Source organism: Plecotus auritus (genome assembly GCF_963455305.1).
Source record: "Plecotus auritus genome assembly, chromosome: 6".
In the NCBI taxonomy this organism is placed as follows: Eukaryota; Metazoa; Chordata; class Mammalia; order Chiroptera; family Vespertilionidae; genus Plecotus; species Plecotus auritus.
Genome location: NC_137773.1, coordinates 82,466,022 through 82,493,393, shown reverse-complemented (window position 1 = coordinate 82,493,393; position 27,372 = coordinate 82,466,022). Strand labels below are relative to the sequence as shown.

General features: G+C 54.0%; 2 protein-coding genes across 4 annotated transcripts; one reads left to right on the top strand and one right to left on the bottom strand.

Annotated features, from left to right (window-relative positions):
* Nucleotides 1-1,111: 1,111 nt before the first annotated feature.
* POLR2E (RNA polymerase II, I and III subunit E) lies at nucleotides 1,112-7,451 on the top strand. Of its 2 annotated transcripts, XM_080675014.1 has the most exons (8): nucleotides 1,112-1,377; nucleotides 2,749-2,923; nucleotides 4,744-4,859; nucleotides 5,557-5,637; nucleotides 5,966-6,024; nucleotides 6,120-6,198; nucleotides 6,430-6,514; nucleotides 6,749-7,451. In XM_080675014.1, the coding sequence occupies exons 1-7, from the start codon at nucleotides 1,321-1,323 to the stop codon at nucleotides 6,493-6,495; spliced, it is 633 nt and encodes a 210-aa protein (XP_080531140.1). In that variant the 5' UTR covers nucleotides 1,112-1,320; the 3' UTR covers nucleotides 6,496-6,514; nucleotides 6,749-7,451. The 2 variants fall into 2 exon arrangements, with proteins under 2 accessions (XP_080531140.1, XP_080531141.1); XM_080675015.1 differs by lacking the exon at nucleotides 5,966-6,024 and having other exon boundaries at nucleotides 1,122-1,377; nucleotides 6,085-6,198.
* A 6,613-nt stretch (nucleotides 7,452-14,064) lies between these two features.
* ARHGAP45 (Rho GTPase activating protein 45) lies at nucleotides 14,065-26,511 on the bottom strand. 2 transcript variants are annotated; one of them, XM_080672305.1, is made up of 23 exons: nucleotides 26,170-26,511; nucleotides 24,997-25,327; nucleotides 22,272-22,415; nucleotides 21,972-22,056; nucleotides 21,818-21,890; nucleotides 21,642-21,708; nucleotides 21,386-21,523; nucleotides 21,221-21,285; nucleotides 20,942-21,052; nucleotides 20,787-20,867; nucleotides 19,156-19,344; nucleotides 18,808-18,945; nucleotides 18,521-18,711; nucleotides 18,289-18,407; nucleotides 18,096-18,179; nucleotides 17,850-17,954; nucleotides 17,568-17,740; nucleotides 17,205-17,393; nucleotides 16,974-17,111; nucleotides 16,479-16,705; nucleotides 16,188-16,395; nucleotides 15,172-15,265; nucleotides 14,065-15,074 (listed from the first exon to the last, which is right to left on the bottom strand). In XM_080672305.1, the coding sequence occupies exons 1-23, from the start codon at nucleotides 26,257-26,259 to the stop codon at nucleotides 14,743-14,745; spliced, it is 3,372 nt and encodes a 1,123-aa protein (XP_080528431.1). In that variant the 5' UTR covers nucleotides 26,260-26,511; the 3' UTR covers nucleotides 14,065-14,742. The 2 variants fall into 2 exon arrangements, with proteins under 2 accessions (XP_080528431.1, XP_080528432.1); XM_080672306.1 differs by lacking the exon at nucleotides 18,096-18,179 and having other exon boundaries at nucleotides 26,170-26,388.
* Nucleotides 26,512-27,372: the final 861 nt, after the last annotated feature.

The following is a 27,372-nucleotide window of genomic DNA, read 5'->3' as shown; positions in this document are numbered from 1 at the left end:
CTGACCTCCTCTCCTATCCTGCCTCCACAAGCCTCCTGCTGCCAACCAGGCAAGATGCAACTGCAGAGTCTTGGTACAGACTGTACTCTCTGCCTGATAAGGCCTTCCTCCAGATGCCACACCTTCCTCCCTCTCCTCCTTTGGGCCTTTGCTGGAACTTCTCCTCCCCTTTCCTAACCTCCTGTCTGATACTGCAAACCTCCCATTTCCCATAGCCGGCCTGCTCTTCTTACAAAGCATTGTCACCTTCTCACATTATTGTCTAATATGTTCACCATGTCTATCCTTTCTCTTCTTGGAACCTAAGGGGGTGCTTGCCCTGTGGTTTTTCAGTAAATATCTGATTGAATAAATGTATTACTGAATGAGAAGTTACCAATGGCCTCCAAAGTGACAGGGGCTGGGCTGGGTGAGCCTCCTGTATGAACTTAGGGAGAGATACAGGCAGAGACAGGGCTGGAGCTCAGGGGACAGGACAGAGGTGGGAGAATGTCATAAGCACTAGGACCTATGCCAACCTCCTCCCAAACATGGTCGTCCCTTTAGATTCTCAACTAACCCTCTCTCTTTTTTTTAAGTTTATGATTTTTTAGAGAGAGAGGAAGGAGGGAGAGAGAGAAACATTGATTTATTGTTCCACTTATTTATGTATTCATTGATTGATTCTTGTATGTGCCCTGACCAGGGATCAAACCCACAATCTTGGTTTATCTGAAAGACACTCTAACCAACTGATCTACCCAGCCAGGGTCAGCTAACGCTCTTAAATAGGGGCAGTTTATTATATCCATTGTACAGATGGGAAAACTGAGGCTGGGACCCATTAGGTTGCACATGGCCCAGAACCAACTGAAAGGACCCCCTACAGTTGAACGCACAAATATTTATGGGGCGACTACTACGCAGCCCCACGGGTCCTGAGAGGAGAGCAGTCCTCTGGCTCGGTCTGGGCCTCAGTTACCCCAGCCTCAGCTTTCTCGCCACAGCTAGTTGGAATTCTAAACTGTCGCCCCGAGACGGGTGTTGAGAAGAAACAGGAACTCCAGAGAAACAGCCAAAGCCACGCGAGAGCTCCCAAAGCCACGCGAGAGCTTCCAAAGCGCGAGTGGGCGGTGCCATTCGCACTTCTTGGGCACAGCCACCAGCCACTCGGGCTGCCCTTAGCACTGCCTCTCCCAAAGGTCGTTGCATTCAGGCGTTCGCTGGCGACAGCCCTAAACGGAGAGGCTGAGGGGGCCTGAACGGGGCTTCGCAGCAGGCACAGTCTGCACGCGTCCTGGCGGGCACAGGCGCAGTGAGTGCGAGCGGCGGTAGGTAGGCATGGATGACGAGGAGGAGACATACCGGCTGTGGAAGATTCGCAAGACCATTATGCAGGTGAGAGCGCGCGGGGCTTGGCGAGCACAGTGAGCGCGGGCCTCGGGGCCCAGTCGTGAGTCCGAGCGGGGCAGGGAGGCGGAAGCGGGAGTCTGGTGTCTCTACCCGGATGTTTGCTACCTCTTGTGTCACGGTGTTGTCCACGTAAAGAATGCCGAACCCTGTAGATAACTTTTTTAAAAAATATATATTTTATTGATATTTTACAGAGAGTAAGGGAGAGGGATAGAGAGCTAGAAACATCGATGAGAGAGAAACATCGATCAGCTGCCTCCTGCACACCCCCCACTGGGGACATGCCCTCAACCAAGGTACATGCCCTTGACCGGAATCGAACCCGGGACCCTTCAGTCTGCAGGCCGATGCTCTATCCACTGAGACAAACCGGTTTCGGCTGTAAAGAACTTTTAAAAGAGTTTATTAGAGCCCTGGCCGGGTGGAGCGTTGTCCTGTACACCAAAAGGTTGCGGGTTCTAGTTCTAGGTTGTGGTTTGATCTCGGTCCGGCGCTCGCTCTCGCTCTTCCCTCTCCAGTTTGCAAAGCTCCCCCAAAGATAGGGACTGAAACAGTTGTGCTACAGGCCGACAGTGTTGTGGGTCCTGAGAGAAAATCAGGCTGTGGGGACTTCACAGAGGAAAGGGAATGTAGGGGGCCTCAGGCAGGCCAGGCTGAGTAGCAGCTCTGACCTCCCCTTTCTTTACGTTTTTTTGTTTTTGTTCGTTTGTTTTTTACAGAGAGATAGAGAGATAGAAACATCAGTGATGAGAGGGAATCATTGATTGCCTGCCTCCTGAACAACTCCCGTATCCTACGGGTAGGGGGGATCTAGCCAGTAAAGCCGGCATGTGCCCTTGGCCAGAATCGAACCTGGGGCCCTTTAGTCCGCAGGCCGACACTCTATCCACTGAGCCAAACCAGACTTGGATCTTCTTCCTGTCAGCCCACTAAAGAGCCCCAGTTTCCGAGATGAGTCCTAGAACTCATGGCCCTGAAGCTTTTGCCTGGTTTTCAACTGTCCAGGCAGCCCAGCAATGCCCCTCCCACCTGTCTTTTTCTGCCCCAGACCCCAGGGCCCCAACCCAAGTCTCAGCTCTGCAGCTGCTTCCTAATCACAGCCTCTCATGGCCTCAGTTTTCAGGATAAAATGACAGCACCCATGGCAGCTGATTAACTAGATTGGCACAATGGCTGTCTTGGTGTGTGCCCCATATTTGTCTCTACCTGCTTCATCCCTCTTTTCTGGGTTCTACACACACCTGCCACACTGAGCCCCAAACTCCCTGTATTGTCCTCACAGTGGCCTCGTTCAGCCCAAGCTATTGCTGCCATTCCTCCTCTCCCTTTGGGTCACCTGGCTCTTTCTGTCCACAGCTGTGCCATGACCGAGGCTACCTGGTGACTCAGGATGAGCTGGACCAGACACTAGAGGAGTTCAAGGCCCAGTTTGGGGACAAGCCAAGTGAAGGGCGGCCACGGCGCACGGACCTCACAGTGCTGGTGGCCCACAATGATGACCCCACTGACCAGATGTTTGTCTTTTTCCCAGGTGAGTGTCTTGCTGGTGCCTGATGGGGTCACTGTTCTGGTAGAGCCATCTGAGGGCCTGCTTAGGATCCAGCTTGTAACATTCCCCTGCTTAGAATATTCCAGCTTGTAACATTGACCCAGAGGAGGGAGTTCCCCCTCACCTTATGTGCTGTGGGCGACGCCCTTCTGAGTACCTTTTCCAGTTTCCTTCTTGGTCCCCATCCCCATTCTCTATTCCTTGGCTGTTTTCTCTGACCACAATTGTCATAGGCCTTCCAGGTGAGCCCCCAGCTCCTGACCTCAGACCCACTGTTTCCTCCTCAGTCCACCACCAGCCCAGCTTCGACTCTCAGCACCTGTGTTCCCTGCAGCTCCTTCCTGCACCGTTGCAGAGTTACTGTCTCATATTGCCTATCCCCTGCCTCACCACACCCTTTCCTCCTCACTCTGCCTCCTCAGTGTCCAGTCATTGTCCCCGGAGACTACACTCAGGTGCCTCCCCTTCCAGGATCCCCACTGAGCCCTGGGTTGAGCAAAGAGCCCACTGAGGGTGTCCTGGGATCCCTGTGTTCCTCTGTTTTAGCACCTAACACATTGAGGCAGCCTCCCTCTCAGGCCTGCAAAAGTTGGGGGACCAGGCTGTGTTTAGCACCTTGGTGTCAACTACATGCCTAGAAAGAAGGGGGTGGGCAGAAAACATTTGCAGAGCTGAACCTGGTGACACTTTTAAAGATAAATGTCCCGGTGTATGAGATACGATTATTTCAGACCTTAATACCTAATTACAGGCCTCCCAAAGAGCCATCTCCAGACCTGTCAGGGATTAGCTTCTCCCTGGAGTAGGAGTTCTCCCTGCATTTCCTGGTGTTTTATGACACTGGAGGTGTCACTGCTCCTCTGGGACATGCTTCAGGACAGGGCCAAAGTTTCTGCCTGTATTGGTTTGCTGGGGCCGCCATAACAAAACACTACAGATGAGTCCTAAAACAACTGACGTTTATTGTCTCCAGCGCTTGGGGCTGGAAGTCCAAGATCAAGGTGTCTGCTGGGTTGGTTCCCCCTGATGCTTCTGTCCTTAGCATGTTAGACGGTGGCTGTCTCCTCCCTGTGTCCTCACAGGGTCCCTAATGTCTGTCTCAATCTCTTAGAAGGACACCAGTCAGATTGGATCAGGATTCACATGACCTCATGTTACCTTAATTATCTCTTTGAAGGCTCCTTTAACAAACACAGTCGTTTAGTTACCTTCTGAGGTACTGGGGATTAGGACTCAAACATGGGGATTTGGGAGGACACAACTCAGCCCAGGATACCCCTCATCGGTGGAGTGATTTGCACTACAGGAGACAGAGGCCCAGCTAGGAGTCTCACATGAATCCTGGTGGCCAGAGCCCAGTGGCTGACCTGCTAAGCTCATAGGGTCCAGTGTTTCTCTAGTGACAAAGCCCCAGGCCCCTAATGCTACTGAAAACGTAAGGACTTCTACCCCTGGGGATGGGTGGTCTGTCTCCATGGCAGATCAACCAACCTCATCTCACCTCTGGACACCCAGCCATGCACTTTGTGGGCTCCCAGACTAAACAAGCCACTTAGCTTGGGGGTTCTCAAACCTTGGAACCAGTGAGGCACCCAACTAAACCCAGATTCCAGACCCCACTTCCAGACAGGGCCCTCTGAAGTCCAGGGGCATAGGCACCTTTCAGCTGCTTGGTGACCTGGAGGCAGCCAGCTCCCTGTTCTACAAACAGGAAAACTGAGGCCTCAGAGGGGTGCCACACATGCCTGGGAAGGGGTGGTAAGGCGCCTGGCATTGTGGACCAGCATGCGCTCTTTCCGCAGAGGAGCCCAAGGTGGGGATCAAGACCATCAAGGTGTACTGCCAACGCATGCAGGAGGAAAACATCACCCGAGCCCTCATCGTGGTGCAGCAGGGCATGACACCCTCTGCCAAGCAGGTGGGTGCCCCCACAGCAAAGAGCCTGACCACTTCCCTTCCTGTTTTGTCCCGAGCCTCACTTTCCTATGGCACCTAAGAGGCCCGCTGCTATCTTCACCCAGGGAACCCACTGCACCCTCGGCAGCACTTGCCTCTGGTCCTGTGTTCTAATGTGGGAGTTCAGGGTCTGAGAAGGAGCTGCTGTCCTTTGTGGGCAGCATGGGGCATCCCCAGAGCAGGCCCAGCATCCCCCGTCTGTGGTTGGAGAGGCCTAAGTGGGATGGGAGGAGCAGTGAGCACCCTCTTCTCTGTGCCTGTGGTCCTTGCCCAGAGTCTTTGCCATCTTGGTCCTCTCTTGGGAAGGGGCCTCCATGTCAGCTCAGGGACCAACCTCCTGGACTCATTTGACTGATAGAAACTCATTTCCTGACACCAGGCTGAGGTCTGGAGATGTGCCAAGTGCCAGGGCAGTGGGGAGAACCCCATGCATGCAATGGGAATGCCTTGCTTATGCCTGGCTTCTTGTTGAGGTACAAGATCAAACCCATTCAGCTTTCCCACTTGCTATGTCCTCTGAGGAAGAAACAAGAGCTAGGTCTCCAGTCGCGCGCGCGCGCACGTGTGTGTGTGTGTGTGTGTGTGTGTGTGTGTGTGTGTGTGTGTGTGTGTGTGTTGTGGGGGTGGGGCATGGCCGTGTCTGAGGATCTCTTTTCCAGTCCCTGGTCGACATGGCCCCCAAGTACATCCTGGAACAGTTTCTGCAGCAGGAGCTGCTCATCAACATCACGGAGCATGAGGTGGGGCCTAGGGAAGGTGGGGGGAGTTGGGTGGTGGGGAGGGGTGAGATGGTAAAGGAAGTAGAGCCAGGCTCTCAAAGTGTGGCCCCTGGGTCCAGAGCAACAGCAGCAGCAGCGTTACCTGAGCCTTGCTGAGAATGTGGGTTCCCAGCCCACACTGCTGACCTGGGGATGGGGATCCCAGGTTGTATCCCAAGGTCTCTCTGCATGACAGTCATGGGTGGGGTGTAGACTAGCTGAGAAGGACACTGTACCTTCCCCCGTGTGGGAGTGTGGGGCACAGCAGGGTCCTGGCCCTCTGGAGACACAGGTTCTGTTCTCTTGGCAGCTGGTCCCAGAGCATGTTGTCATGACCAAGGAGGAGGTGACGGAGCTGCTGGCCAGATAGTATCCTTTCTATCCTTTCCCCTCCCCAATCCTCTGGGCTTCTCCATCCCTCCCAGGCAGCCCTGTGTGGCTTTTTTCCTGACCGAGCTTCCCAGTAAACTCCGAGAAAACCAGCTGCCCAGGATCCAGGCTGGAGACCCCGTGGCACGCTACTTTGGGATAAAGAGAGGGCAGGTGAGAGACTACCCTGGCAGGAGAGCCCTACCCCCAGCCTTTTTCCTCCTGGGCAGGAGCCTCAGGACCTCCCTCCCTCCCCCAGCTTTTTGAAGAATCAGGGCTACCCCCAAGTCTCTTCTCCTGTTAGGGGTCCTGGTGCCACCTGCCCTGCTGCTGCCCCCACCAAACTCCACACACACCTGGGTCCCTGGGGAGGCCCTGCCCAGCCCTGCTCTCATTCTGATGCAGGTAGTGAAGATCATCCGGCCCAGCGAAACCGCAGGCAGATACATCACCTACCGGCTGGTACAGTAGCCATCCTACGACCTAGCAGGTAAGACAGATGCCACCCCAGCTGGGGGGGTCTGTGTACACTGGTGGTGCAGGAAGGACCCAAGTCTTTGCCTGAGTGGGCCCCACCTGTTACCTGCCCCACTAATGTTCTGACCCAGAGCTCTGAGCTCAGCCCCTTCTTTCCAGACCTGCTTTCTTCTTTGTTGCCCTAGCCTTCTCCTTCCAGGTTCCACCACAGCCTGTCACTATCCACCTCCTTTCTTCTCTCCCCCAGCTCCCGGGAAACAGACAAATAGACTGTAACCACCTTACCCAGGCAGTTGGTCTGCTGGCGGTCTGTCCTGCTGTGATCTGCTCAACCCTGGAAACCTACCTGCTGCTCCTCTGGAACCCAAGGCAGGCTATGTGCTTGCCTTCCTGGGCTGAGGGCCCTTGTGGCCTCATATGGACACTGAGCCCCACCTGGGATCCTGTGTAAATGGTTCCTCAAGAGGACAGGATGCTGAGGGGAGGCCAGTGAGCCAGCCAGCAACCAAGATAGTCCTAGGTTCTTGCCTGTCCCCCCAGGCACTCCAAGGTGGCTCCCCACAAGTGGGACTTGGGTCCGAGTCTCCGGGTAAGCCCCCACTTCCAGCTTCCCTTCTCTGTGCTCCTCTCACAGTGGCCCTGTCCCTGACCCGTTGAGGACTCTTGAGGTCAGCAGGCAGGGAGATTAAAACACCTCTGGATTTGAGTTGGTATTGAAGCTGGGTGTTTTTAAATTAAAGGTATTTTGAGTAAACAGTTTCACTTGTCTAAAAAATGTGAGGACAGGTTTGTTGTGGCTTCAAGACAGGGTCTCTATGACCCCTCACTGCTCTCCACCTGCAAACTGCCACAGCCATGCCTGGCTGTCTGTCCAGTGCTCACAATGCAAAGGTGCATCTGTCCTCTCCCTTCACCCAAAAGGCAGGATTAAAGTCCAGTGCTCACTTCCAGCTGTGCTCCCTTGTGCTTTTCTTGCCCAGAAGTTTGTAGTCCAACGAGCCTCTCCCCCACTAGTGTGTCTGGTTCCAGAAGACACAGTCCCCCCAAGTTAAAAGAAAAGAAATCATGTATGTACTTTAATAGCTTTATTGAGACATAATCACCATACAATTCACCCATTTACAGTACACAGTTTAGTGATTTTTAGTGTGTTCCCAGCTGTGCACACATCACCACCAGTTCTGGAATATTACATCACCCCCAAAAGCAACCCCAATTCCAACAACCACCCCCTGTTCCCCACTTCACTTCTGCTGTCACTTTGGTTGGCTATCTAGGTTGCCTTTTTTAAAAAATTAAATTTATTGGGGTGACAATGGTACCCGCCTTGGCCTGGCGCCGCCCACTCGCCTGCTCCACTATCCCACTGCGGTCCCACTCAGGGTCCATTGGGGCCAGCAGCGCCTCCACTGCTGCCCGCTGTCAGCGCCACATCGTCAACACCCACCATGTTCTGCACCACCCCCTGGTGGTCAGCGCACATCATAGTGAGCTGACGAACCCAGGTAGAGCAATTTGCATATTAGGCTTTTATTATATAGGACTAGAGGCCCGGTGAACAAAGTTCGTGCATGGGGTTGGGCGGTCCCTCATCCCTGTCTGCATCCTCTCGTAATCTGGGACCCCTTTGGGGATGTTGGGCCTAAACCAGCAGTCGGACATCCCTCACAATCCGGGACACTGCATGCACTAGTGACCATACTTTTCATACAGGTGAAAGGCATCTTGCTTTTGTATGGGCAGCTACATTTTTCTGCCCTGATTATAAAAAGTAGTACATAACATGATCCTTCTGAGGCAGTAGTACCATTTTCCCTATCTTATGGGTGGAAAAACTGAAGCAGAGAGAAGTTAAGTAATTGGCTTTGTCATACCGTTATGTGTCAGAATCAGAGCTGAGCACAAAAAGTGCAAGCCAGAGTCCATGCATGTCATCGCTGCATCATCCTGTTTTTTTTGTTTGTTTGTTTTTTAAGAAAAGCCACAGAATTTGGCTATATATTTTTTTTAAATATATTTTATTGATTTTTTTACAGAGAGGAAGGGAGAGGGATAAAGAGTTAGAAACATCCATCAGCTGCTTCCTGCACACCCCCTACTGGGAATGTGCCCTCAACCAAGGTACATGCCCTTGACTGGAATTGAACCCGGGACCCTTCAGTCCGCAGGCTGACGCTCAATCCACTGAGCCAAACCAGTCAGGGCTGATTTGTCAGTTCTTAATTTGTAGGATAGCTCAATAATATTGAGCTAATATTGCCTCCTTGCTGTAAGTGCTGAGTTACACTACTCATTTTACTTGCCAAGGATACATGCCCGAATGTATTCTTGATTGATAAATTGCAGAAGATTTGGAACAAAAAAACCATCCTCATCAGCAGTCACCCCCATCCTCCAGACCCTGACAACCTTGGACCCGCTTTTTGTCTGGATCTGCCTGCTCTGGACATTTCACATAAATGGAATCACACTGTGTAGCCTTTTGTGTCTGGCTTCTCACTGAGCGTCATGTTTTCAAGGTTCATTCACGTTGTAGGGAGTGTCGGTGCTTCTCTCGTTTTCATGGGTGAGTAATATTCCAGTGTGGATTGACCATGTTGTGTCTGTTCATTAACTGTTGGACACTTGGGTAGTGTCCACCTTTTAACCATGCTGCTGTGAACAGGTTTTGTGCAGACATATGTTCAGTAACCTGGATGTGCACCTGCAAGGGGAATTGCAGGGTTATATGGAAACTCTGGATAATCTTTGCAGAAACTGCCAGATGGTTTTCCAGATTGGATGCCCTGTTTTGCATTTCCATGAGCCCCATACAAAGATTCCATCTTCACATCTGTGTGTCCATCCCAGTGGGGGTGAGTGAGGCAGAGTCTTTCTGTGGTTAGGAGTCATTTTCCCCAATGACTGATGCATCTTTCACATGCTCATGGCCGTTTTGCATATTATCTTTGGATAAATGTGTTTTCAGGTCTTTGCCTTTTGTTTAGTTGGGTTGTTTATGTTTTTATTATTGAGGTGTAAGTTCTTTATTCTAGATACAAGTTTCTTTTTTAAAAAATATACTTTATTGATTTTTTACAGAGAGGAAGGGAGAGGGATAGAGAGTTAGAAACATCGATGAGAGTGAAACATCGATCAGCTGCCTCCTGCACACCCCCTACTGGGGATGTGCCCGCAACCAAGGTACATGCCCTTGACTGGAATCAAACCCGGGACCCTTCAGTCAGCAGGCCGACACTCCATCCACTGAGCCAAACTAGTCAGGGCACAAGTTTCTTAATAGATACACAATTTGCAAAAATTACCTCAATTTGTTTATTTCTTAAATTCCCAGTTCTAGGTATATTTGCATAGGCCTTAAACCCTGGGGTTTGCTTTTGGGCACCCTGTGATCCAGGATGTCATTTCCGACCCGCCACCCCCAGACATTGATCTCAGCACTGTGGAGCATCTGGCAGATCCTTTGATGGCCTCCCTGGATTGCCTCTTCCATGTAGACTCACAGATGGTTTGTTTCAAGATTCTTCCAATGCTCAATTTAGGTTTTAAAAAGTAGTGCTTTGTAGTATGTCTAATGGTAGAACAAGTCTCCTTTTCCTCCAAATATGCACATTCCAAAATGAGCCAGGCACAGAGCACTGTGATACCACTCACAGGAAGTCCCTAGAGGAGTCAGACTTAGAGACGGAAGTAGATGGTAGGAGCCGGGGGCTGGGGGAGAGGGAAAGAGAGTTAGTGTTTAACAGAGTTCCAGTTTGGGAAGATGAAAAAGTTCTAAGATGGATGGTGGTGATGGCTGCACCATGTGAATGTGCTAATGCCATTGAGCTGCACTTAAAAATGGTTAATATGGTAAATTTTATATTTTACCACACACAAAACGTCTTGGTTATTCCTTAATATTTACTCTGAATGAATAGAATCGGCTCACGAGCGTCTGTGGCAAGTCCTTTGCTGTGGTTGGTTTGCTCTGTCTCTGAAGCTGGTGAAAACCTGCTGTTGTCCCTTTGTGAAGGGTCCCAGATGCCCTTGGTTAGGTTTCCAGCTGCAGAGGGCATGGGCATTATTGTCACCTGTGTGGACACTGTGGTCTCTGTGCCCTCCTCGCTGCAGGAGGCTCCCATTTATTTCTTAGAGACCTGATTCTGCCTATGCCATCAGGCACAGCCTGTCCCAGGCTCTGAGATTGACTCAAGGTGGCTCCCTGCTCTGTGACACCCACCGTGGGACTCCTGGGGGACAGCTGGGATAAGGTCAAGACCTGGCACTTACGTAGTTCCCCGCCACCAGGACATGAAATTGGCCTACCCTGTGAAGGTGCCTCTAACAAGTTGGAGGCCAGTGTTTGCAGACCTCAGGTTCCAGAGATGCTTTTCATCCAAGAATGGGGTGCTTTACATGACATTTGCTTTCTGACTAATGCCAATAGTGAAAAGCTGCTGTCCAGCTGAACTCTGGACTATTAGTTTTAGCTGTTAATTCTTCTGTCCTTTAAAAAATGTAGATCAGCCGAAACCGGTTTGGCTCAGTGCATAGAGCGTCGACCTGTGGACTGAAGGGTTCCGGGTTCGATTCCGGTCAAGGGCATGTACATTGGTTGCGGGCACACCCCCAGTGGGAGGTGTGCAGCAGGCAGCTGATCGATGTTTCTCTCACATCGATGTTTCTAGCTCTCTATCCCTCTCTCCTCCTCTCTGTAAAATATCAATAAAATATATTTTTTAAAAAAATGTAGATCAAAATGTACACATCTTTTGTGTAAAGGGCTAGACAATAAGTGTTTTCAGAGTTCAATAACCCAGCTCTAGGGCACAAATGGCATACAGGGTGGCATGTCAACAAGAGTGTGTGGCTATGTGCCAACTAATCTTTGCCCAAAAACGGTACCGGGCTGCAGTTTGCTGGCGTGTGGTCTCCTTTTCTGGTTTTCTTAGAAGTTTCCGCAGAGACGAGGCCTGCTGTTGCAGTGTGCTGACTGACTTGTCACGGCCACTTCTTAGCTATGCCTGGGGTGTGATATGGTTTTGGGGGACTGTTCTGTATCAGGAGGGGAAGCCCTTGCTCCCTGGCTGCTTTTGTTACAACAGTGTGGATTCTGCCTAATTCTTCTGCACTGAATTAAAAATTGGGGCTCTTCCACACGCTCTGACTCCATAGCCCACTGGTACCAATGTCAGGCCATTGGGCTATGGAGCCAGTGTGTGGTGACTGTCAACAAATGTAGCTTCTCAAAAACTCAGTTGGGGTTAAAATTGAATATCGAATGTTCTGACTCTTCTTAGTTAAATGCCTGTCAAAATCATTCAGAAGCTCTGAGTTATAGAATTTTGTTATTTGTAAATCACAGAAGATGTAACATATTTAGAATTTTTCATCCCAGGATTTTAAAGTGACTTTTCAATATATTGACGGTATTTTCATAACTTCTTTGTGGAGAGATCATAAAAATAAAAATAATTAATGAAAAAAGCTTAAAGCAAAATTACTGTTAACAGCATACATGTACATTTTGTGTGTTAACATTAAGTTCTTCATGTGTACACTGCAAACCACTGAAATTTAAACAAGAGAGCCCAGGGATGTGTTTTTGCCTCCAGTGGAGTAGGGAGCAGCACTTGAAGAGATTTCCAGACAAAAGGGAAATGTCACCCGAAGAGTTTTAGATTTTGTGTCTGGTGAAAATGGTTGGAGAGGGCAGATTAGTCAACTGATCAGAGACAGACTAAAGGGAAGGACCAAGATCTATTGTTTAATACACTTTAACCCTTTGGAAAATCTTCTTGTTTGACCTCAAGTCATATTTATGTAGGCACTCAAATAAAGCTTATATATCTGTTAATATAAAAAAAGAAAGCTGGGGCTCTTCTCTGCTGGGCTGCCCTCCAGTATAAACCTGGCTGTGGGGAGGTAGTATGCATTGGGGGAGTCCTTACCTGTCCCCCCTGTGCTGTCCCAGATGGTGGCTCCCACCCTCCTGAGGCTCTTCAATCTAAACAAACAAAATGAAATGTAAATGAGTTCCTCAGGTTAGTCTGGCCTAATTTCAAGTGCTGAGAACCCATGGGAAATGCAGGTAGCCGGCTGGGTAGTAGCTCAGTTGGTTAAAGCATCCCAATATGCCAAGGTTGCAGGTTTGATGCCTGGTCAGGGCACATACAAGAATCAACCAATGAGTGTATAAGTAAGTGGAACAACAAATCGATGTTTCTCTCGATCTCTTAAATCAAATTTTGTTGTTAACCCTCATCTGAGGATATTTTTTCCATTGATTTTTTCAGAGAGTGGGAGGGGGCGAGAGATCAATTGGTTGCCTCCTGCATGTGCCCAGGGGCAGGGAGCGAACCACTAACCCAGGTAAGTGCTCCTCATTAGGAATAGAACCCATGACCCTTTAGTCCATGGGCCGTCATTCTAACCACTGAGCACCACCGGCCAGGGCTCAAATCAATACTTTTTTTGGTTTTTTTTCTTTATTAAGGTATTCCATATATTTCCTTTTCCCCTCATTGCCCCCCCCCCCCCAACTCATGCCCTCACCCCCCTGGTGTCTGTGTCCATTGGTTAGGCTTATATGCATGTATACAAGTTGTTTGGTTGATCTCTCCCCCTTACCCTTACCTTCCCTCTGAGGTTTGACAGTCTGATCAATGCATCTCTGATTCTGGATGTTTTTTGTTCATTAGTTTATGTTGTTCATTATATTCCACAAATGATCATGTGGTATTTATTTTTCTCTGGCTTATTTCGCTTAGCATAATGCTCTCCAGTTCCATCCATGCTGTTGCAAATGGTAAGAATGCCTTCTTTTTTACCACAGCGTAGTATTCCATTGTGTAGATGTACCACATTTTTTTAATCCACTCATCTGCTGATGGGCACTTACTAGTAGGCTGTTTCTCAATCTTAGCTATGGTAAATTGTGCTGCTATGAACGTAAGGGTGCATATATCCTTTCTGATTGGTGTTTCTAGTTTCTTGGGATATATTCCTAGAAGTGGGGTCACTGGTCAAATGAGAGTTCCATTTTTAGTTTTTTCAATACATTTTTTTAAAAATATATTTTATTGATTTTTTACAGAGAAGAAGGAAGAGTGATAGTCAGAAACATCGATGAGTGAGAAACATCGACCAGCTGCCTCCTGCACACCTCCCACTGGGGATGTGCCCGCAACCAAGTTACATGCCCTTGACCGGAATCGAACCTGGGACCTTTCAGCCCGCAGGCTGACGCTCTATCCACTGAGCCAAACCGGTTTTGGCACAATACATTTTTTTAAAAAGGAAATGCAGCTGGTACTCGAACAGCACAGATGAAGAGTGTTTTTCATATTCTGGAAGATTCTACTGGATAGTGCCGAGGCAGCGTTTATGTGAGGTAGTTATCTAACATCTGCATGTTTGCACAACTTGCCTCAAAGGCTCCCTGGGCTCACATACCTCACTGGGCCATTTGGGGTAGACTTTCCTTCCTCACACCCTCCCCAGCGAGGAAGCAAAGGAACCCCCGTGTCCCTATCCCCAAGTTGCCACTCAGATTAACAACTTTATTTTAAATGTTTTTTTAAATATGTATTTTTATTGATTTCAGAGAGGAAGGGAGAGAGAGAGAGAAACATCAGTGAGAGGTAAACATCTATCGCTGCCTCCTGCATGCTCCCTACTGGGAATCGAGCCCACAATCTGGGCATGTGCCCTGACCTGGAATTGGAATGTGGCTTCCTGGTTCATGGGTCGACACTCAACCACTGAGCCACACTGGCTGGGCAACAACTTTATTTTAAGCAAAATACATACACAGGTAAAGGGAGACCCCACCATGTACCTAAATCCCAGATGTCCAAACCCGATTCTGCCATCTGGTCCCTGACATTTGTCTGGCTATCAGAGTGGCCTTACACAGCCCAGCAACCAAAAGTTATAGGTCAGGGCAGGTCCAAGGAGTGGCCAGCCCTGAGCAGAAAGTTGGGGTCACTCAGGCAGTTCCTCTCCACAAAGCCCCACGGTGACTCCTGAGAGCAAAGTCCCCAGCTCAGCCAAGCGGGTCATGCAAAGGGGCATGGGATGGACCATGGACTTGATCCTGGGAGCTTGTGGAAAAGGTGGCTGTTGATGCCCTCACCACTGTGGGCCATTGCAGCCTCGGCACAGAGTGGCCAGGCCCGGGGACATCCACAGTGACGGGGGCCAGGAACGGGGTGGTGCTCGGCCCCCAGCCACAGCACAGGCCACCCAAGGTCCCAGCTAGACAAACTCTGGCCTGCTCTCCAGGCCAGTGCCTGCTATGACATGCCCGTCACAATGCTTCACGGTGGGTGTCGGACTCGCAGCTACATTGTTGCACTGGTTGGTGTTGTACTGGGACAGCCCCTCCCAGTCACCATCCTCCCCAGCTGAGGGTCCCAGCTGCTCCTCACTGCCGCTGTCCCCAGCCTCCTCCACGCTGGCCTCACTGCTCTGCTTCTCCAAGAAGCTGAGGTGGTGCAAGGCTCCCCCCTCTGCCGGGGACAGCAGCTCTGGGGCCTCCTCCAGTTCTGAGTCAGAGTCGTTGGAGGCAACATGGGATTCTGATAGGTCTGTGAGAAGGAGAGACAGAGGTAGAGACATGAGAGAGAGGGACAGAGGGAGAGACAGAGGTATCGCCCATTGAGCTCCCTAGGCCGATCCACTCACCTGGGCCTCCGTCCTCAGCCTCTTCCTGCAGGGGGAAGGCAGCCCCCTCATTGGCTTCCGAGTAGGGTACCTGGAGCAACACCTCACCCCCATACTGCAGGGGTGGCAGAGAGGTCAGGGAGGGGCCTGGAATCCAGCCCATCCAAGCTCCACTTTCTGTCTTGTAAGTTAGCTACATTTTAAAAATCCCTAACAGTTGTCACCACCCGCTGCATCTGAGGCTATGAGGGCCCCATTCCCATGGCATGACTGACAGCTCTTCCAGCAGGGGCAGCAGGCTCTGGCAGTTTGGTTCCTGCCTCACACCCTCAGCCAGCAAGGACACTGTGATCCTGAGGCCACACCCAATCTTGCCTCTAGAGACTAGGGACCTGTTGCCCAAACCCCAAGAGATGCCTAAAGACAAAGACTCAAGGCAAAGGGGATGAATACTAGAGCAGAGCCCTGGCCAGGTGGCTCGGTTGGAGCATTGTCTTGTATGCCAAAAAGTTGTGGATTTAATTCCTAGTCAGGGTGTGTATGAGAGGCAACCGATTGATGTTTCTCACATCGATGTTTCTCTAAGAAAAGAGTCGCAGGCTCGATCTCCCCGTAGGGGGCATGCAGGAGGCAGCCGATGAATGATTCTCATTATTGATGTTTCTCTCTCCCTCTCCCTTCCTCTCTGAAATAAATAAAAAAACATATCCTCAGGTAAGACTTTAAAAATATATATACTAGAGCAGGGGGCTGCTTGGACACCAAAACCTGCAGAAACAAAAACTTGGCTTAAAATTAAAACCCAGCAGCCAGGTAAAGTAGCAAGTTGGACCCAGCCAAGGGGCTGGCTGCAGCGCACAGGATGAGCCAAAGCCTCTGCACTGAGTGGGGTATACCCCAGATTTGAGCCCACTCTTTTCTTAAAAGACCCCTCGGAGGCTGCCCCTGTGGAAACCAGACACCTCCTGGTCCTCCCCAATCTGCATCCGCCCATGAGCAGGCCCTTGCACCTTCCCCTGATCCACTTGCCACCTCACCTGTCCCCTATTCTCTTCAGGCTTCTCCTCAAAAACCAGCTCATAGTGGGTGATGAGGGTCTCCACGATGCGGGCCTGGTGGGGGTAATCGACCAGGGAGGAGAGGGACACAGTGGCCTCTGTGGGCCGTGGCCGGAGCAGCGTGGGCCCGAACACAATGCCTAGATTCCCGGGGGTCATCTTGTTGTCCTGTTCTACCTCCACAATCCTGAGGAGTCGAGGGGTGCAGAAGCAGGTGAGAGTGGCTCCCTGGACCCAGCCACCCTGGACCCCTGCCTGGCTGACCCTCACCTGCGCAGGTGCTGCAGCAGGTACTGCAGTGAGGCCCTGTTCTCGGATGGCAGGTCACGCAGGAGCTCCCGCAACCGGCCCACCATAGCCATGGCCACGGCCTCGCTCTCAGCCATATCCGGACAACTCCGGGACGCTGCCTTCGCTTCAGCCTCTGCCTTCAGACTGTCCTTGGCCAGCCCCACAAGTTCGTGGTAGAGGCGGAAGGAGATGAGTGGCTCAGGCAGCTGCCAAGCGACAGGTGGGGATTGGGGGGTAGGTGTCATCAATGATCCTGGCCTGGTCCCCTCCTGTCCTTCCCTGGCCATGCCCCTAGCATCAGTCCGACCCCTGCCAGGTGCTGGTCCCACCCCAACCCATAACCAGATCTGCTCCTGCCCTGGCCACATCCCTGGCCTAGCAGCCCACTACCCCAAGAAGCCCTGCCCCTGCCAGGCACAGGTCTTGCCAGCCATGGGTCCTGCCCGGTATCTGCTCTTCCTCCATCGGGCTCACCTGGCGCAGGTAGAGTTTAAGGACATTGCTGATGTCGTGGGGTGAGGCCTGCGACAGCTCCACCAGCTCCTTGCCGTTTTCGAAGGCCTGGCACAGCTTCTCCACACGCGTCTTCACCCCATTCACCCGGTATATGCCCTGTAGGAGTCCACGGTCAGCCTCAGCCCACACAAGCCTCCCCTCCCTGTGCTTCTAGGATGAAGCCCCTGCTGCTGTCCCCACAGTAGTCACCTTGGTGCGCAGAGCCCGCCGCTCGATCTCACAAACACACTTCTTGACAATGAAGGGCACGCCATCGGGAGTGCCACGGGCTGCCTGGCCAAAGTCCTGGCCAAAGAGCTGCAGGCGGCCCTGAAGCTTCTTGTGTCCACACTGGATGGCCAGGGTCTCCAGACACTTCTTGTGGCAGGCCAGGCAGCACTGGGGGCAGGGCATAGTGAGCAGAGAGCCTGGGTCCCCCTCCCCTCCTCTCGGAAGCCCTCATGACCCCCCCCCCCCCACAGGGCAGTTTCTGAAAGCGCAGTCCAGATGGCCACTCCAAGAGTCCCCTGTGCTCCGCATGGGACCTTTCAGCCATCCCTGGGGCCCACCCACCTCCTCGCACTCAGCGCCATGGAAGTAGACATAGCTGTTGCACTCCCGGCACTTGGCTGGTGAACGGAGCTTTCGGAGCCTGTGAGTTCGGGCTGCCTTGGAAAGTCCCATGTGGCGGAAGGGCCCGCTGGGCACAGCCACTGGAAGCTCAGGGGTCATGCCGTTGAGGTCAGCTGGGGGTGGGACAGGGTGGTCATTGTTGCCCAGGGAGGTTAGGACCAGGCCCACAGGCAGAGTCTAAACCCCCTCTCCCCTTACTGCTGGGGTCAGAGGCCCCCTTACCTTGCTCAAAGGCTGACGCCCCTGCACTGCCCTCTTGGTCCACCAGCTCCTCGCTGGATGACATGGTGCCACTGGACGACATTCGTTCAAACTTCTTAAAGTCCCCTGAGCAGGAAATAGGGCTGTCAGATACCCCAAGCCCAGAGGGAGCAGCATCTGGTTGGCCAGCTGCTCCCCCAAGAGCCCTCTCCATCACCCTAGCCACATGGTGAGCTCTGTCCCCAGCCAGCAGGGCAGGTCCTTCACCTGAGCCAGGGCTGGGGTCCAGACTGCCATCAGAGTCTGGGATGGAGGTTGGCCATGACTTGTGCACCTGGTGTCCACGCCCACCTGCAGAATGGGGCATCTAGTGAAGGGCTGAGTGGGGCTGGGAAGGGCTGGAGGGAGACCTCACCCACCACACAATCCTGCCAGGCACCCACCCCCACTGGGGACTCACCCCTGCGCTCCTTGGCAAGCAGCCCATCGCTGGGTCCACCTTCATCAGGAGGGCCGCTAGCAGCCTCCGCAGCGTCACCAACATTGAAGCTGCCTTTCCGGGCACGCATGACAGGGGACCTGGTGGGAATAAAAGCCGAAGAAGGAGCCATGATGGGAGTCAGAGAGGCATCATCATGCTTACCCCCATCTCAGGTGCAAAGCCGGCTCCCAGGGCACACACACAGCCATACCAGCTGCTGGTGGGGACATGGGGCTCGAAGTCATAGTGCACATCAGGCTCCTCATCACGCTGCAACTGGCGCACGTGGGAGGCATACTGCTGGCCCGGATCATAGAGCTTGCTGCTCTCACACAGCATCTGGAAGTGTACAGGCAGCGGGGCCGTCTGCATGTGCATCATCTGGTAGTAGGAGATGGTAGCCTGACGGAGATGGGGCACAGGCAGTGAGGTCAGCAGTTTGCACAGGTAGCTGCGCAGCCTGCCAGCAGCCAGAGCATGGGAGCACCTGGCACCCACCGACTTGATGGTCTGGTCACTCTGCCGGATGACCTCCTGGATCTGTCGAAGCGCTGTCACCTTGGTGTCCTCCAGCTCCTGCTTCTGTGTCTTGGCATCCGCCACACATGTGCGGTATGTGGCCATGGCTTCCTCTGCCTGGGGTGGGGCATAGGGGGTGCACAGAGAGACCTCAGCCTGGGATTCAAGACCCACACAGAAATCCAGCCAGCGGAACAGGGTGGGAGGGCTTTCCCGGCAGGATGCACCGCCCAGGCAAAGGCCTGGAGGTGGGAAACTTCACACAGTGCATCAGCAACTGCCCCCACTGGGTCTCACCCTCCACTGCCGCCTCCCACTCACACCCACCTTGTTCTTGGCCTCCTCTTCCAAGCGCCGCCGCTTGTCCAGGGCCTTGGAGACTGTGCCCCCTGCCCCAGGCCCAGTGCCCGCCTGCTCCTCCTCCGTCTTGGCCACCAGCAGGCGGGCCTTGTCGTGGTCCTCACAGCGCTGCACGTAGCCCTGTTTGGCCTTGCGAAGGTTGGACTCTGCCTCTTGCTGTGGGCGTGGGAGCAAAGAGACCATTTCCAAACTGTCCTTCAACTGAGCTGTGTCCTGGCTTTCCCCACTTCCCACCCCAGCAGCCAGACACCGAGTCAGGCACCACCACCACCCATGTCCCATGGTAACATCCCATGGCCCAGTGGGCAAACAGGCACCTGCCCAAGAACTGATAGTAGAAGAATAGGAGGTGACACCTATAATGGGACTCCAGGAGGAACTGGCATCTGGTGTGCCCATTTGACAGCCCGGGAAGCGGAGGCATAGCTAAGCTCTGAACGAGGCACGGCCTGCATCAGCCCCTGACACCTATACCCACCCCCGTCACAGTGCTGGTGACGCACACTCTCTTTCACTTCCCCTCTCACAGAGAACAGTGCAGCCGCCCAGGCAGGAAGTCAAGTACCCTCTGGGTGGGCAGGAAGGCAATTAGTCAAAACCCATGGGCCTTCTGGGGCCACACCTTGCAGCCTGCACCTTCAGAGGCTTAAACGTAAGGAACTGGTATAGGTACTAGGAGAAACCATGGGGGAATTTTTTAAATAAAAAATTTTGATGCAAGACACAAAACCCAGAAACCATAAAAGAAAAGACTATTGCCCTGGCCGGTGTTGCTTAGTGCTTAGAGTGTCGGCCCATGCACCAAAGGATCATGGGTTTGATTCCCAGTCAAGGGCACATATCTTAGTTGCAGATTCGATACCTGGCCCCAGTTGGGGTGTGTGCAAGAGGCCACCAATTGGTATATCTCTCTCACATGGATGTTTCCCTCCCTCCCTTACCACTCTCTGTAAAAATCAATGGAAAAATATCTTCGGGTGAGGATTAACAAAAGAAAAGACTACTGCTGGAAATCACAGGTTTCTACCTAGTAAAATAGGCCAAGGGGGGATCTTAACACACACCATCAGAGGCTGAGTTCTTTAATATGTAAAGAGCTCTGGCAAATCAATAAGAAACAGACCACAGTCCAATCCAAAGGGAGCAAAAGATATGGACCGAGCTTCACAGAGTGGGGGGAAAGTGCAGCTCTGGTTTGAGGGGGTAGCTCATACACTCACATCCCAACCCAGCCCTTTCAGGCAAAGATCTGAAATAAATGCTTGATCACATATCCAAAAGAGGGCACAGGCTTATCACAGCAGTGGTGTTTGAAACAGCAACCACTAAAATACCCATCAATAGAGATTTAGTGAAATAAGTCACATGATCTCCACAGCTAAGCACCTGTAAAGGGCCTGGAAAAAGGGAGGAGGGTGGATTGAGGTGGAGCACACCTCTGGATGTGGGGTGAGTGTAAGAGACTAGAACGGGTGCTCAGTAAGATGTCATCGGATGTACAAGAGGCACCACAGTATGGTGTAGGTCCATGCCTGGGACTGCACCAGCTCAGAGGCCAGCCCGCCCCACCCTACCCACCCGCCTGCCTCCCGAGGTACCAGCTTCCTCTGGGCACGGTGCCAGGACTCCTTGATTTCCTTCCTGCGCTTCTCGTGCTCAAGCCGCCGCAGGTTCAGGGGCTGGGGTGAGATGGGCCATGAGCAGGAGACCCTGGTAACCCCCCTCCTAGCCCAACCTCCGGGGTGCAGCCCACCTGCATGAAGGTCTGGGTCTGCAGCGTGCTCACTGCCTGCACCATGCCGTGGCCAAACTCCAGGTCCTGCTCCAGGGCCAGCGAGTAGATGGACAGGAGGGGCATGTGGGGCTTTTGGAGAGGTTGGCAGTTAGAGGGGTGGGACAGCACCCAGGCCCTCCTGGAAGCCCTCCCTGGTTCCCTCGGGTTCCCTCAGCCACCACCATAGCATAGACAGGGAGCCCCTTCCTTTTGGCCCTTCTCAGTTGCAGGGACTCACACCCAGGCACGTGGCCCCACCTCCTGCATGACGCTCTGTCTGCAGTTGTGGACAATCTTCTGCAGGCCTTTGGCAAAGTCCATCTCTGCAGGGCAGAGGAGTCAGTGCAGGGGGGAGGGCAGTGAGCAAGGGGTATGTGAGGGGAGGGGGTCCCCTGGCAGATCTCACCCCAGGCCAGCACTCACCCAGTGCAGTCCGCTTCTCCAGGTAGCCAATGAGGTCCTTCATGTACTTGGCCATGTTCTTAGCGTAGTTCAGGGCCACATCTACGCCTCCCTCACAGCGTTGCAGCAGCATGTCCACCTCCTCGGGCAGCAGGCAGCCTGCAGAGTGGCCTCTCAGCCCGGGCTCCACCCTCCAGCACACCCTCAGTCCCAGTCCTCTGCCCCTCCATCCACCATTCAAGCAAATGCCCGCCCAGTGTGTGTGGCTCAGACTCACCGGCATCACAGTCCTCAGCGCTGGGGGGGGCGCCCTCACTTCCCTGTCCGTACAGGTTCTCCATGGACTGTGCAGGGGGAGTCCAGGTGAGTCCAGCCCTGTGCTGAGTCCCAGGTGATGTCCACCCATCAGGAGACCATCACCGCCCCCGGACAGAGGCAGCCACCCCTGCTCACCTGGCTCGGGTCCCCAGGGGGCACTGACAGGAGGGTGCTGCTGTCCACTTCACCCATGAGGAACTCGGACACACTGCAGGGTCGGGGGCTGTCAGTATCCAGAGGTACAAGGGCCCCACACACCCCTGCTCCCGCCCCACAGGGCCACGCTCACGTGCTGCTGAAAGAGACGGCAATGGTCTCCAAGGCCTTCTCAAACTCCTGCTTGTCTGCCTCATTGTTGCACTCGTAATGGAAGGCTGGCGGGCAGAGACAAGGACGAGGAGGCTTGGCTCACTTTGGGATGTGACCACCCCTACAGCTAACTGAAGGGGGCCCTGAGCCCAGGGAAATCATTGGAGCAAGTGTGCCCATCAAACTCCTAGCTATCCTTCAAAACCCACTTCAACCATCCCCTCCTCCAGGAAGCCCTTCCAAGCAGAGAGCCCTTGCTGCTCTGTCCTGGCCAGCTGACCTTTGACCTTGGCAATGAGGGTGCCCGCAGCTGTGAGCGTTTCCACGGTGTTCAGCAGTGGGTACTTGCAGATGACCTGGCGCATCACTCGTAAGGCCTCGCCCAGGCACTCGTGGGCCAGGGGCCGGCGGGCCTCCAGGAGATCTGCTGGGCAGAGCAGGTATGAGCAGGGAGGGAGGCGGATGGCCCCAGAGAAAACCTGCCCACGTATTCCTCAAAGATCCTGTCCCAGGTGGGAAAACTGAGGCAGAGGTGGGAGGGGGCAGCTGCCCAAAGCTTATTAGGGGACGTCAGGTAGGCACTGTCCCTCTCTTGGCTGCTGGCCAGGGCAACAAAGGCCAGACCTTGGCCTAGGCAATCCCTTTTGCCCAGAACACTTTCCTCATCCCTCCAGAAAGTAAACTGCTTGTCCTTCAAGTTGCAGCCCTGTACCTCCTCCTCCATGCCACCCACCTGGCCCCTCCCCTGCCCCAACCCCTCAGGACTGCTCAAGGCTCTATCCAGCTCTCCCCCTTCCCTGCCTGCCTGGATACCAGGCCTCAAGCACCCTGTTAGCTCACACTCTCCCAACAGCCGCCCCATGACATAGGCACTGTCATCATTCCCATTTTGCAGATGAAGAAACTGAAGCACTGAGAGGGAAAGTCATTTCTCAAGGATCACACAGCTTTTCCACCTACGCTATATTTGAACAGATGAGAACGCCACACAGAAGGACCCTGCCTGGCTTTACCTCAAGGGCAAAGGGGAACCCTAGACGGTGATGGAGCAAAGGGGGTCAAGGTTAGCTCTGTTATCTTAGAACTGTGGTTTTAAATGCTCTCTTCAGATGTTCTGAAAAGCAGCATGTGCAGGCAGAACAGTGTGTGCAAAACACACCAATAAAAACAAAACCGTAGCAGTGCATGTAAGGGGAAGGGATAACTAGGTGCTAAGACCCAGGAGGCCTGGGAGCTGGTTGGCATGACCTGTCTCTGTGCCTGGTGGGCCCGCTCAGAACATAAGTGGTACCTGAAAATAGGCCCGACCCTTTTCAGCACTGAGGACCCTTTGGATGACCCTGTGCCTTGAAACCTAAGGGGTCCTGATACTGACGCCAACTCAGAGGCATAAAGAGGCTTCAGGAATCCAGGGAAGATGCTGGGGAAAGGCCAGGCCATGCCCCTTCCCAGGACATTCCTTCTACACACCTGGCCCCTCGCCCCTTGTGTTGCCTGGCCTCAGCCACCTGGGTCCCTGCAGCACCCCCAACCGGGAAGCTGACGCCAGGGAAGCCGACTCCAGCGAAGCCTGGACATGTTCAGCTTGGCATGGCCAAGCCAAGTGCAGCAGCTGCTGCGTCCCCAAGCACCACGTGCTCCCAGAGGGCTGGGGACCCTGCACCCTGCTCTGTCCCTTCACCTCGGGGTTCCATGCAGCAGCATATTGGTCCCCAAGACAACACACAAAACGCTGAGAACACCTGGTAATAGCCACTCTAAGCCTCAGGTATCCTATCTGTGAATCAGGGCAACCATAAGCCCTGAGCATATAGTTGCCCTGATTCACAGATAAGATACCCGAGGCTCAGAGAGGGAGGCAGCTGGTCCAAGGTCTCACAGCTGGACAAGCAGGGGCAGCACAGGATTCAAACCCACATCCCCTCTGCCCCAGTCTCTTTCCCAGGCCCAGGGCGCCCGGGGCATAATAAAGTGTGTCCCCAACCCTATCCCAACCGCCTCCAGGACTCAGCCCCACCCAGACCAGGCCTCCAAGGAAGTGCCAGAATAGGAAAGGAACCGAGATTAGCGAGTTTCCCCAGGAAAGAGCTCAGGCCCTGCCTCTGTGACCAGATAACCTTAGGGGTTCCCACTCCCACCCAGAAGGGGCTGGGCCTCTACACAGAGCCCCTCATTAGCGCCCTGAAGACACAGAGGCCACTGCAGGCTGAGGTTGGATCTGGCCCTGACCCCTTCTCAGCTGGGTGAGCCGGAGATCAGTGCCCCACTCCTGGCCTTAGTTTTCCCATCTATAAAATGGGTGCTTAGGGCAACGCAAGCTGGTCAGAGCACTTGGTGTGGTCTTGGCACTGTGGTTTCCGGGAGGAGCAGGCAGCACACAAGGTGCTGTGCCTGCCTGGTCTGAGGTGCCTGCCAGGGCTGCCAGGGACAAACAGGAAACAGATGAAAATAACTCAGCAGGAAGCCAGGCTGTCAGTCTTGTGGAGGAGAAAACGGAACTGCCATCCCACAAGCTGCTCACTCCTGCAGCTCACATGCTGTCCTGCCCCTGTCCCTTCTGACTCTCCATCAGCCCTCAGCCTGCCTCTAGCCCACCTCGGCCCAGCACACAAATCTGACCTCTGCTCTAACACCTTCCGTGGATCCCCACTGCCCGCAGGATAATGTCCAAGATCCTTCTCCCTGACATCCTCAATACCTTCAGCTTCACACACTTCATATACCAGCAAATTTTGTTCCTCCAAATACAACTCCATTTCATGTTTCTAAGCCAGTGCACATGACGTCTCCTCTGCTTCAATACCTTTCCCTCCTAGTTCCCACCAAACTCCTACACATCCCTGAAAGCCTTAGCTGCAGCGGTTTCTTCCATAAAGCCCTCCCTGTGATCCCCTTCTGAGCCTCCCCAAGTCCTTCTCTTTACCTTGCCTGGATCCCACGGGTTTGAGATATCTGTATCTACCTCAGTCTTCCACCCAGGCCTCAGTGTCCCTGCTGGCTCTCACCATCATGTAGAACATACTCCTTGAGCTTCTCCAGGCCCTCGGCAAAGCGGGCCACATCAACCAGGAGCTGGGAGATGTCCTCCACGGCATCGGGCCAGGGCCCCTCAATGGGTGGTTCGGCGGGGCTGGCTGCTGTCAGTGGGCTTCGGTGGCTCCGGCCTAGCGTCCAGGAACTGGCACCGGGCAGAGGGAAGCCGGCAGCGCTGGCATGGCGGCTCAGGCTTGTGGGCCTCTTGAGCGTGCCTGTGGCCTTGGCGTTGGAGGTCACACTCAGTGGCTCCAGGCTGGGTCCCTGGTACAGAGCATCGGCCCCATCTTTCCTGGGCAGCTCCTGGAGGTGGGTGGGTGGGTGTGTGGGGGGTAAGGCAGGTGCTCTGGCCCAGGTACTACCTCAGTTTCTTCAAAAGTGAAATGGGGTTCTGGGGGGTCTTCAACATGACTCCATGAGGGTCACAGGCCAGAGGTCAGAGGGCTGAGATTTGGGGCCATGCCCCACCCACACCTGTTACCCAACATCCTCTTCCCCAGAGCTTTCACAAACAACGTCTACCCAAACCACAGCCAGGGGCGGGGCCTGCGGGGGTGCGGGTACCCCACTTCCTGGTGGGGGAGGGCGGGCCAGAAGAGGGTCCCAGACCCTGTAGCCCACCTCAGGCTGTGGCAGACGCACCTAGTCCCTGGTAAAGACACCTGTCAATTCCTGGAGACCCCCGAGTCCCATAAACACTATGAAACTGTGTACAACCCCTGGGCCCTGGAGGCCCTACACCAGGGATCCTGTTAGATACTCTGCTGTGCCATAGCTCTCACATCCAACAGCACCAGAGCCCCCAAATTCTGAGCCCCATCCTACAGAGCCCACAAGCAAATGTTGCCCCCACCCTGGCACCGCCACCCTTCTCCCTGCGTCCCACAGCCAGCCCTGGGCCAGATGAGGGAGGCAATGGCCACCCAAAGGACTCCTACCATGAGCCGAATGCTAGGGTCCTGGCTGGTCCTGCGTGGCCCCTGCAGTCCTGCCTGGTGGGGGCTGTAGCTGGCGTGAGCCCCCCATCGCAGGCCCAGCATGTTACTTCTAGGCCCCTGCCCTGCCGCCCAAGTAGAGGGAGCACCCTGTCCCCCTGTTGCTCCAAGGTCCCCACCCGCTCCTCCTCCCCAAAAAGGCTAACTCACTCCTGAGGGCTGCGGGCTGGGGCTTCCCGCCCGGTTCTTTTTCGAGATAGAAGGGGTTTTCATGAGTTCGCGCTTCTTCCTGGAGAACATGGTGGGGCCAGCAGAGCAGCCCAGGCAGCAGGCGCGGGTAGAGCAGGCCGGGGGTCTCAGCGCCGCTGCTCCAGGAGCTGACCACCTCAGGACCACATAGTCACCAGCCACCCCCTCCCCAGCTGTCAGGCCCACGTGACAGGCCCAGTCCGCATTGGCGGGCCCTCCCCCCACAGGAAAAGGCCTCCGGAGGTGGTGACGCAGACCCACCACCCCAACCTCCCGGCCTCAGCCTGTCCCTCCACAGAGTGGGCTTGAAGGAGGGGTCCCAGGCCCCGCCCCAGCCCCGCCCCAGCCCCGCCCCAGCCCAGGCCCCGCCTCCAGTTTCCACTTTTAGGAGCTCTGCATGTGCATTGGACTGGGCGCCCCCTGTTGGCATGGCGGGCACAAGGAAGCACAGGCTGACTGTACAGACGCTGACCCTTTTTCAGACACACCCAGATGCAAGCAGGAGTACACTGACACAGGGGCATGAACAGCACAGGGACACTGATACATGGGCACATGACATGGGAATACAGACTCGCTCTCGGGCACAATGACATGCAGGGACACTGATGCACACGCATGCTCAGACTCCACGAAGCTCTGCAGATGAAATGGATGACCTGGAGCTTTGCACTCAGACCTGGGACACAGACACCCTCCCTCCAGTCCCCCTGTCCTCTCATGGGGGTCCCCATCCTATGTCCCTAGCAACCCCTCACCCTCGTAGGCCCCAGGGCCTCAGCTCCACAGGGCATAGCAGGTCACTCCCTCAGCCTGGCGTCTGCACTGGCCTCAGCTCATCTCCCTACCCCCATGCCCCACCCTATCTTCCAGGGACACATAGGCTGATCAAGGACATACTGGGTAGCAGGGCTGATAACACTCCTGAGGCCACTCCGCACCTCCTCACATCCTGGTATCAGCCAGGTGTCCAGAACCCTGCCCCCCTCCCTCTACCCTCCCTGGACCTCCTTCCCCTCCCCCAAGACCACCTGTTCTCTTGGGAGCTTCCCCAGCCTGGGTCCTCTCCCCCACACTTCCAGAGTCCCCCCGCCCCAATCCCCAACTCCTTTACCCAACACCAACCCTCACTGACCTCAGGTGGGAAGGGTGGATCTCCCGGGC